Source organism: Daucus carota, chromosome 7, assembly GCF_001625215.2.
Source record: "Daucus carota subsp. sativus chromosome 7, DH1 v3.0, whole genome shotgun sequence".
Classification (NCBI taxonomy): Eukaryota; Viridiplantae; Streptophyta; class Magnoliopsida; order Apiales; family Apiaceae; genus Daucus; species Daucus carota.
The window spans coordinates 28,271,501-28,282,591 of NC_030387.2; the positions used below are offsets into that span (position 1 = coordinate 28,271,501).

The 11,091-nt window shown below is 29.6% G+C and overlaps 1 protein-coding gene across 1 annotated transcript; it reads left to right on the forward strand.

Moving 5' to 3' along the window:
* Positions 1-6,835: 6,835 nt before the first annotated feature.
* LOC108193801 (small ribosomal subunit protein uS15) lies at positions 6,836-9,250 on the forward strand. Its single transcript, XM_017360622.2, has 5 exons — positions 6,836-6,976; positions 7,090-7,162; positions 8,269-8,407; positions 8,492-8,678; positions 9,036-9,250. Exons 1-5 carry the CDS (start codon positions 6,954-6,956, stop codon positions 9,067-9,069), a joined length of 456 nt encoding a protein of 151 aa, XP_017216111.1. The 5' UTR covers positions 6,836-6,953; the 3' UTR covers positions 9,070-9,250.
* The last annotated feature ends 1,841 nt before the right edge of the window (positions 9,251-11,091 follow it).

Sequence of the window (11,091 nt, forward strand, 5' to 3'; positions counted from 1 at the left end):
TCGGAGTTCCAAATTCTCTTGTCAAATTTTGGCTCCACACCCGTTAATGACATTTAACATGAGTCACACTTTTAGAAAGCTAAGCCAAAGTTTGGTCACCTTTCTGGAAATTTGAAACTCAATTATACCGGTTTGTCCGTTACTCCCATTAATGACATTTAATTGGAGCTACACTTTTAAAAAGGAGAGCCAAAATTTGGTCACCTTTTTGAAATTTGAAACTCTGACCAATTTTTTGAAAATCGGTGTAATTTTTTGTCACAATTTTAAAGTTTACTAGAAATAATGAAAAAAAACCTTTTCACCCGATTTAATCTCTCAAATTTTAACGTGCAGGTTCCATTTTTCTCTAAATATTATAAGTTACGAGGATCTGAACTAGGAATCTTGTAAGGTATTTGATTATTTTACATAATTAAAATTTAATATTCATTAAAAATATCTTACACAATATGAAACATATTTATTAAAAGTAAGTGTCGGTAAAATTTTTAAATTTGAATATATTTAATTCACCAATTAACTCACCATACGAAATTCACCACAAAAACGTTGAATTAAGTGAAAGAACGATCGAAACACGTATAATATCCAATAAATTTCGTATACATGGACTATAAGCAACGAGATCTTGAGATCTTTAATTGTACTAGGAATCAAATAAAGCAACATCTGCTCTCCAATATATAGCACTGCCGCATATTAAAAAATTGAAATGATTCTTGATCAGATAAGCCCGGACAAGAGAGTCAACTTCCATCACCACCCAATTGATATATAAGCATTGCTACTTATAATTTTAAGAGATGGGTTAATTATCTATATTGACCAGCAACCATTAGATTGCAATCTTGATTGTTGACATTCTAATATAGTAATTAAGCTAGTAATTAAGTAATACAAGTTACAAATTATCTAGTATATAGAATGAGGTCATGGAAGTCATCCAGGTTGCTTATCAAGAGAGTAGTTCGAGAGTGATCTTTCTTTATTTCGCGTAGTGACAATCTGGTTCGATGGTATACATCAATCTGTCTCTAAATCTAAGATTTTACTAAAATATGTCTTATTTGGTTTTCATTCAAAAGATAGCATTTTCTATAGCTTGTTATGACCTAATTAAATACCTGCTGTTGCAGTTTTCAGTTTTATTTCTTTCTTGAATGAGTCTGTGGAGAAATGCTAGAATTATAGAAATCACTTTTTAAAATAAATAACACGAATTAAATCACATGCAAATTATTTATATCTATGCATAATTTTGAACATGTTTCGAGATTTCTAGTATATATTGCCCAAGTTCTTTAAACTTCCGGTTGGATTATCTTAATTGACTTGAACAAAAACATATCATGTCACGCAGCGATTCGTGGATTATATAAACTGACGAGATGACACACAATTAAACAAAATCGATCATGTCAAGGGTATCAATCCAAATCCCTCGTTATAAATTAAAAAGAAATTGCTTTTAATATATATAAATAGTCCAAAAAATTCATTAGAATAAATTTTTGGAATTGTCCAAAAACAATTCGTGCCAGTTTGATTATGATTCAGAACGGATAATATCATACTAACGTGAAATTAATGGTCGGTGCACGGTTAACAGATCAAATTATTTAAAATATTAAACTACACTTAAAAGGATTTTTTTTTTCAGATTAACATACATAATTACGCATATTAAATTATGCGTAAAAGTTAAATGATCAATATTACCAAATATTGATTATATTAATTTTTAACAATTGTTGGCGTAGAAGCTGCAGACTGAGGTAGGCTACTCAAATTTGACTTGGATACACGAATAAATATTTTGATCATCGTATACATGGGCAATTGACTATAGGTTTAAGAATATGTCATATTTATATTTATATTTTATATAACAATCAATCACCAAATTAACAAACACAGGAATATTAAGACTTTCAAGTCATTTTTAAGCTGATCAACTTTTATACTTTTCATTTAGTCGAAGTTGGTACATATATAAATCAACATCTGTACTTATCTTCTTCTTAGTTGCTCACATTTTTGTCATTTGAACAGAAAGAGATTCGACGGTTGCTATAAATTGAGGTATAGCTCAAAAATTTAGGTGATGTTAATAGGGATATATTTGTGCAGCAATATTTAAGTTAAATTTTGTAGGCGTATACGAATACGACTTGATAATAATTTAGAGCATTCGTACCTTACTTTACGTATATAATACCATACCTTTCGCAATTGAAAATGAAATAACTTATATATAAGTGATGCTCCCTCGCGTTGATTAATTTATGTAGTAAATTTTATGGGTGAGTAGTGCGTACGGACAAGAGAGTCAACTTTTATCGCCATCTTATTAAACTCAAGCATGGTGTTTAGCATATCTACCTTTAATTTTATATAAACGAATGTGTTTTAGTATCTGGTAGATTGATCAAAAAAAAAAAAAAATTGCGGTATTGATATTGACATGATATTTTCGTAGTTACAATTAACCAAGTATAGGTAGAAAAACAATACTCCTACAAAATCAAACAAAACAATTCAGATATTTTGGCTTCCATAACAATTATCTTGAGGATGAGTTGTCTAGCATTCTCCTTGTCTCGCCCTTCCTCGATCCGATTCTTGTCTTTTATATATATATATATAGAGTCCTACTCCAATAGAAACCAAATCTATACTATACTATTAAAATCGAAACATTAAAAATTTGGTCGGTCGGTACGCGGGCTTTTATACAGACTTTTATAATTAGCGGGCTTCAAACAAAATTAGTACTATTAAAGCCGAAACATTAAAAGTTTGGTCGGTCGGTACGCGGACTATTATACGGACTTTTATAATTAGCGGGCTTCAAACATAATTAGTGGGCTTCAAACAAAATATAAAAAAATCAAAACATAAAACAAATATAAGATCAAAACATAAAACAGATATAAGACCTATTTGACTATACCAAAAATTAAAGTCAACCCTTAAAAAATATATACACATCTATACTATACTAAAAAAACGGATCTTCTACAATTAACACAGGCTACATATATATATAAATATAATATTATTATATATAATTATTGATAAATAACCTGTGATATTTTTCAACTAAAATACATTAATATTATTTTTAAATACTCTAATGGACTCACTTTAAAAGTAATATTATAAATCTATAATATATTATTATACTGTTAAATCTGAAACATGAAAAGTTCAGTTCGGTCGGTCGCTCAGTCGAGTTCGGTGAGCCAGTTGGTATTCGACCCACAGACCAATTTAATTTATAACATGTTATAATATATTTTTTTATTATCTATTAAACCAAAACATTAAAAATTAGGTTAGTATGATGGGTCAGTTATTTGGTTTTACGCGTCTTTTTTTAACTTATAATATGTTCCATACTATATTATAAATTATCAATAACGAAATATTAAAAGATTGATTGGTTGATTTATATCTTATTTATAAATCTCCTTAAATTATAAGATGAAAATTTTAACATTCTCGGTAAAATATATATGTTCGACCTAATTTTTAATTAGCCATTTGACGGAATTAACTATTAAGAATTTATCAGCTGTTAAATAAAAAATTTATTTAATCATATTATTCTATCATAATTATTTTCAAAAAAATAATATTATTCTATCATAATTTTATTATCACAATAGTGTTAGTTTACTATACTATTAAAGCCGAAACATTAAAAGTTTGCTCGGTCGGTCGGTCGGTACTTGGACCAAATTATGGGCTTACTTATATAATCAATTACCCTTTTAACTAAATCTATTATCTTTTTTTATATGTCTAAACTGAAAAAACTCAATTTTCTAAAAATAATATTGGACAACATAGCAAATACTCTTTTTAACTAAAACACATTAATCTTTTTCAGAATCCTAACTAAAAAATCGATTTTCCAAAAAAAACACATGCAACATTCATATAAAAAAGATATTATATATCTATATTATTATTATACTATTAAAGCCGAAACATTGAAAGTTTGATCAGTCGGTACTTGAGCCAAGATACAGGCCTATCTATATACCAATTATTCTTTTTTAATTAAAATATGTTATCAATTTTTATATTTTCAAACTAAAAAAAATCCATCATTTAAAATAACATTGAGAAACATAGTAATTACCTTTTTAACTAAAACACCTCATCTTTTTTATATTTTCTAACTAAAAAACGGATCTTCTACAATTAACACGAGCTACATATATAAAAATATAATATTATTATATATAATTATTAATATATAACGTGTGATATTTTTCAACCAAAATACATTAACATTATTTTTAAATACACTAATGGACTCACTTTAAAAGTAATATTATAAATCTATAATATACTATTATATTGTTAAATCCGAAACATGAAAAGTTCAGTTAGTCGGTCGGTCAGTCGAGTTCGATGAGCCGGTTGGTATTCGACCCACGAACCTCTTTAATTCATAATATGTTATAATATATTTTCTTATTATCTATTACATCAAAACATTTAGGTTAGTATGATGGGTCGGTATTTGGTTTTACGCGTCTTTTCAACTTAATATGTTCCATACTATATTATTAATTATCAATAACGAAATATTAAAAGATTGATTGGTTGATTTATATCTGATTTTATAAATCTCCTTAAATTATAACATATGAAAAAAAAACATATTTTAACATTCTTAGTAAAATATATATGTTCGACCTAATTTTTAATTAGCCATTTGACGAAATTAACTATTAAGAATTTATCATCTGTTAAATAAAAAATTTATTTAATCATATTATTTTATCATAATTTTATTCTCACAATAATATTAGTTTAAGTTAAAATATATACAATAAAATAGCAAATATTATAACTGCCCGTGCATTGCACGGGTTATAAGCTAGTTAGCCTAAAAACTAAAAACCAGTTTCTGCAGCTGGACAGTTTTTTATCACTATTTTTAACTACAGAAATCACTAATTTGTACATAACATATCACTAATTTATATATAACATATCTCGTGAATCTAAATATATATATACACATATATGCAACGTATATGACCATCATCTTCACCCAAATTGTAATAATAGACCTCTTACCACCATTACCAGACGTTTCTATGACTTGCTACCATTGTCTATCATCACCAATAGTTACATACACTTTCCATCATAACTTACAAAACTAACCACTACTTACAATCATCATACAACTTCTCTTGCGGCTTCCTACCGCCAAGAACCTTCCTACGGATGAAATTGATCATCTATAATCGATTATAAATAGTTTAGATAAGTAGATTTTCTCAATTTTGATAATAAAAATCGATGTTTACATACTGCATAAAAATAGTGATTAGTGCAGTATAAATTAGTGATACCCGTAGTTATAAATAGTGGTAGGGAAACTGGTTTTTAGTTTTTATTTTAAGAGTGGTTTCTATTTGATCATGAGCCTATATATATATATATATATATATATATATATATATATATATATATATATATATATATATATATTGTAGTATATAATATTTTATATTACAACTCAAAATATAAAAATATCATAAAAAATAATTTGAATAATTGTATAAATTTCGCAACAACACTTCTTTTATGATCATTTTTCTTAACACAATAATTTGTAATGACACTTTGAAATATACATGTGATGTCATGACACTGAGACATAGTGCATATTTGATTGCCCTTGCTTACAGCCTTTTTTTTCTAAATAGTTGGCTTCTACTTTTGTTGACTCATCTGTGTAAAAAAACATAAACATTTATAAGAAATTGAGAATTTTAGTTTTTGTTTAAAAACTTTTATTTTTTTTCAGAACATTTTTACCACTTATAAGTCTTGACTTAATTCTCATAATCCAATTTTTTATTTTAAGCAAGAAATTATTTTGTTTAAATTTATCCAAACGGACTCATAATGAATGGACGAATGGACGACAAGGTTGAAGCTTTAGCAGAATTAAAAATTTAAAAATATGGTGATCTTTTTTGTGAGGTTATAGTTAACTCTCACCCATGATTCTATGAGACCGAAGTCGAAAGAGGGCAAAGGTGTCACGACAGTCTTTGGTTGTGCAATTTTTGTTAGTGAATTTTTGTTATAATAAAAACAAGAATAAATAAATAAAATATGTCAACAAAAAATCCAATTTTTATAAAGGTCTTGTTCCTTGACAACTGCGTGTCAGGGAACAGTTATCCAACACACTGCTTCCCAGCCGTTGGATAACGATCCAATGACTGGGACAAAAGAAAAAAAAATTATCGTTCCGCGCATATTTTTCGCAAAAGGCAAATAATCCGCGGGTTTTTTATGCGGAAAGACCGGTCGTTCCACAGGTTTTTTCCACGGACAACATAGAATCTCTTCGCTTGCTCTTTTTATAACCTAGAAGATCATTTCATTGTCATTGTGCAAAATTTGGAACGTATAGTGGTGATTTGTGTGTTTTTCTTGGATAAATTATCTGAGAAACGTTAAAAAAAAAAGCTAAGGGTTCCGTGTAAAAAAATTCACTCAACGCATTTAGAATCTAGCCATCCACATAAATTATCTGCAAAAACTGTCAAAAATTTTTCTTTTGTCCCATCAGTTGAATTAACTATCCAACGAAAACACTTTATTTGGATAACTATTTCACACACAAGGCTGCGTTCTTGTACAAGCATAGTTATGTTAAACATTTCCAATTCTCATGTCTGCACGGTATCTCCGCAAAAAAGCCTACTGAAAACCACTAAGCCCATATAAATCAAAGTGTTCTAAAAGCCTAAGGAAAGCCCGAAAAAGAAAAACCAAATCACAAACACATTGGGCCCCAAGGCCCAATTACAAGTAATGTCTTTATATATAACGAAACAGACCTTACCACTGAAGCAAATTAGGGTTTGAAGCAAGAGCCGCAGTTGAAGAGTTGAAACAACACCATGGGGCGCATGCACAGTCATGGGTATGATGAATCTCTACACACCCATCAACATTACCATGTTTAATTCAAATGGGTTTTTTGTTTACATCTTTTTTGATGCAAGATTGTTGATATGTCTGTGTTTGTGATTACAGAAAGGGTATGTCAGCTTCAGCTCTGCCTTACAAAAGGACTCCACCCAGTTGGCTCAAGATCTCTTCTCAGGAGGTACCACCCCTTTTCGTTCTTTTTCAATTTTTATTTGTTTTAAGTATTTTTCATTTGATTTTTTGTTTTATTTGTGGGATCTTTGTTTATCGATTGTGGGTTCTTTGTCAATTTTTCTGTTATTTGTGATTTTATGAGCCTATATATAGTTGTTTGATTGTGTTTAGATAGTGAGAATGTACCTATGTATTGTTACTAAATTTTGGGCATTTAGCCTGACAAAACAATTGGGTTTTTAGGTTGGATAGATTTGGGTGTTTCGAGAGCAAAAAATGAATTTGTTTAGTATTAGACTCAGCATTGGGTGTTTGTTGAATTGGTGAGAGAGTTGGAAGAACCTAATTGTGGAATTGCTGGAATGTACTAAAATGAACATGAGTCCTATTGGTTTGCTAAAATGAAAATGAGTTGGAGCTTAGGTGAAATGGATATGAGCTTGTGCTTTCAGAGGCTATTGTTGTGTAGATTTCGCCCAATGTCGAGTCTCTTAACTTGACCATCACTTGTTTGATATGATTTTTTTTATTTTTTATTTCGGCATGGAATACTTGTACACTTCCTTAAAATTGTATTTTCTTTCACATGGTGTTAAGTAACTATGTGACCAAAAGCAGAGTAGCCATGTTAAGTGGTAAAGTTATAAACTTAAATTTCTTGTGTTTGAGGTAATTAAGTTATGCATTTAATTTAATTTGTGTTGAAGATTTAATTTTCCTGAGAGATTTCGTCATACAAGATGTCAAATAGTTTCGATACTTATTATTTACATTAGTGCTGTATCCCCCTGAACCCCATATTCTCATGATTTTTGAATCCGTAAATATGCACCCATACTTGTATCCATGCTTCCTAGCCTTTGTTAGAAAAACCAAGTATCTTGAGCTATAGAGTTGCAAGTGTCTTACTAGCATTGTACCTCAATTGTTATACAATGCAGTGTTGATTACTTTTGTTGGTACATTGATAAGATTTTTTGATATGTAGTATGTGTTGAATTGCATTGTTCGAATGCATCTCTATGGTGAAACATAATTATTGTTCATTATCTTCAATTCTCTTGTAAAGTTATCTTTGGCATCTGATCATGTACTTCCTGCAAATTTCAGGTTGATGATAACATATGCAAGTTCGCGAAGAAGGGACTTACACCTTCCCAAATTGGTGTTATTCTTCGTGATTCGCATGGAATTGCTCAAGTGAAGAGTGTCACTGGCAACAAGATTTTGAGGATTCTTAAAGCCCATGGTACATCCTCTTTCTTGTAGTTATGCGTTGATTTAGTATATTGAATGATAAATAAATGGTGCTGGATTTCTCTTATCTTCCTAGGGCTCGCTCCTGAAATTCCTGAGGATCTTTACCACCTAATTAAAAAGGCAGTTGCAATCAGGAAGCATCTTGAGAGGAACAGGAAGGACAAAGACTCCAAGTTTAGGTTGATTCTTGTTGAGAGCAGGATTCACCGACTTGCTCGCTACTACAAGAAGACAAAGAAGCTTCCCCCAGTTTGGAAATAGTAAGTTGCTTGTATCACTTTCCTCATGTAACTCTGATAGAAGTTTCTGCTAATTTTCTTAGAATATGCCTAAAGGAAAAGGCGTATAATAGCCATATTACCAGTCAATAGTAAGAATGTTACTTAAGTTTAAGCTGAAAATCGTAAGAGGCTGTATGTCAATTTTCCATCACAAAAATGGTTGGATTTGTCCTTTTTATACTGATTTTCTTTAATAGTAGTGCTGAGGTTATTCTTAACTAGAATAGTTATGTTTGCTTCAACTGTGTGGGCAATGCGAGTCTTGTCACTAGTGTCAGTAGTTCTTGCGGGTTATTTCAGATGATAATTACTTACTTTGCCATTTCATCATTGCAGTGAATCCACCACCGCCAGCACCCTGGTTGCCTAGAGATGATGGCTGCAGGAACAAGTTGAGGATCTTGTATTTTGAATCTTATCAGAACTTTGCTAATATATAGAACTATTGCTTCATGTATTCTGATTTTTATTAAAAGATTTAGTTTTGCTTGGGATTCTGATGAAGAATTGAGTTTGCTTAATGTCAAATGGATGTGCATTAGTTGTTAGAACTACTTGTGTTTTGTTAAATAGAAAAATATATGCATAAGATAAACTTAGTCTTGTTTTTGCAAAAAAAAAAAAATCAAAAATAATGTCTGTTATAATCTTCCGTGTTTTTTTAAAAAAATAATTATGTGCTGTATACCTTGTCTTGACATCAATTTTCATTTTTTTTCTTCTAAAAATTAATTAAAAAAAACTATATATTTTTTTGAAAATTGTTTTGTTTTTAGGAAAAAATTAATTTTACAGTTTTTATGGTCAATTAACTAAAATAAATCAAGAAATTTTATCTTTAAACCAAAAACAGCTTGGGCAGACTGATCTTCTGAAAAACGTCGTCAGTAGACATTAGGGGTGAGCGTGGTTCGGTTCGGGGCGGTTTTAAAGTAAAACCGGAACCGGAACCGCGAATCTTCGGTTTTTAAAATTAAAAACCGAAACCGCAACCGAACTGTGGGATCGGTTTCGGTTTCAAAAGCCTCGGTTCGGTTTTAGTCGGTTCGGTTTCGGTTATAAAACCGCAAGAAATGAGAAAAAGAAAAAAAATTATGTATTAAATTTTTAAAATTTATTTTACAACATTAAAAGTTATTTCTTTGTATCTTTACGGTATTAGATCGATGAAAGAGTCCAAGGCTGTGAGTCTATGATTTTGATAGTATGTTTCGTACTACTCTTTTGGATAAAATCTAAGGTATGTAAAAAGAATCGAACCTAATTCAAATATCGTCCGACCTATACCAAACTATAATCTAAATTCTATATATCATTTAGTTACGGTTCATGATATATTAATATAAATATATGTATATATTACTCCCTCTGTCTCTCTCATTTCTTTACAGTTACTATTTTGGGATGTCCCTCTCATTTCTTTACGTTACTATAAATGGTAAGTTTTTTCAATCATTACACCCACTATCTTCCCCCACTATCTCATATTTAACAATAAAAACTACTATTGCACCCACTATCTTCCTCTACTATCTCAAATCTATTATTAAATATTGATGGGTCCCACCACTTTACCCACTTTTCATCTAACTTTACTCATTTTTCATACATTGTCTTGGTCTCCGTGTCCCCCTCCAATGTAAACAATTGAGGGGGACGGAGGGAGTATCATAAGACACACGTGTATATATGTATATATATAAATATATTTACATATTTATATTTATATATGTATTATAATTTATATATACTAGCTTATAACCCGTGCAATGCACGGGCGATTATAATATTTGCTATTTTATCGTATATATTATAACTTAAAGTAATATTATTGTGAGAATAAAATTATGATAGAATAATATGATTAAATAAATTTTTCGTTTAGCAGATGATTAATTCTTAATAGTTAATTTCGTCAAAATGGCTAATTAAAAATTAGGTCGAAGATATATATTTTACTGAGAATGTTAAAATACGTTTTTTATTTCATGTTATAATTTAAGGAGATCAATAAAATCAGATATAAATCAACCAATCCATCTTTTAATATTTCATTATTGATAATTAATAATATAGTATGGAACATATTAAGTTAAAAAAGACGCGTAAAACCAAAAACTGACCCATCATACTAACCTAAATTTTTTTTTTTTTTTGATAATAAAAAGTATATTACAACATGTTATAAATAAAGAGGTTCGTGGGTCGAATACCAACCGGCTCACCAAACTCGACTGACCCACCGACTAACTGAACTTTTCATGTTTCGAATTTAACACTATAATAGTATTTTATAGATTTATAATATTATTGTGAGAATAAAATTATAATATATGTGGCCCGTGTTAATTGTAGAAGATCCGTATTTTAGTCAGAATATATAAAAAAATTA

Excerpts from the sequence above, each read along its gene's own strand:
- LOC108193801 (XM_017360622.2), top strand. The coding sequence starts at position 6,954 with ATGGGGCGCATGCACAGTCATGG. Across the intron at positions 8,408-8,491 it reads GAGGATTCTTAAAGCCCATG|GGCTCGCTCCTGAAATTCCT; the intron begins GTACATCCTCTT and ends TTATCTTCCTAG. Across the intron at positions 8,679-9,035 it reads CTTCCCCCAGTTTGGAAATA|TGAATCCACCACCGCCAGCA; the intron begins GTAAGTTGCTTG and ends TCATCATTGCAG.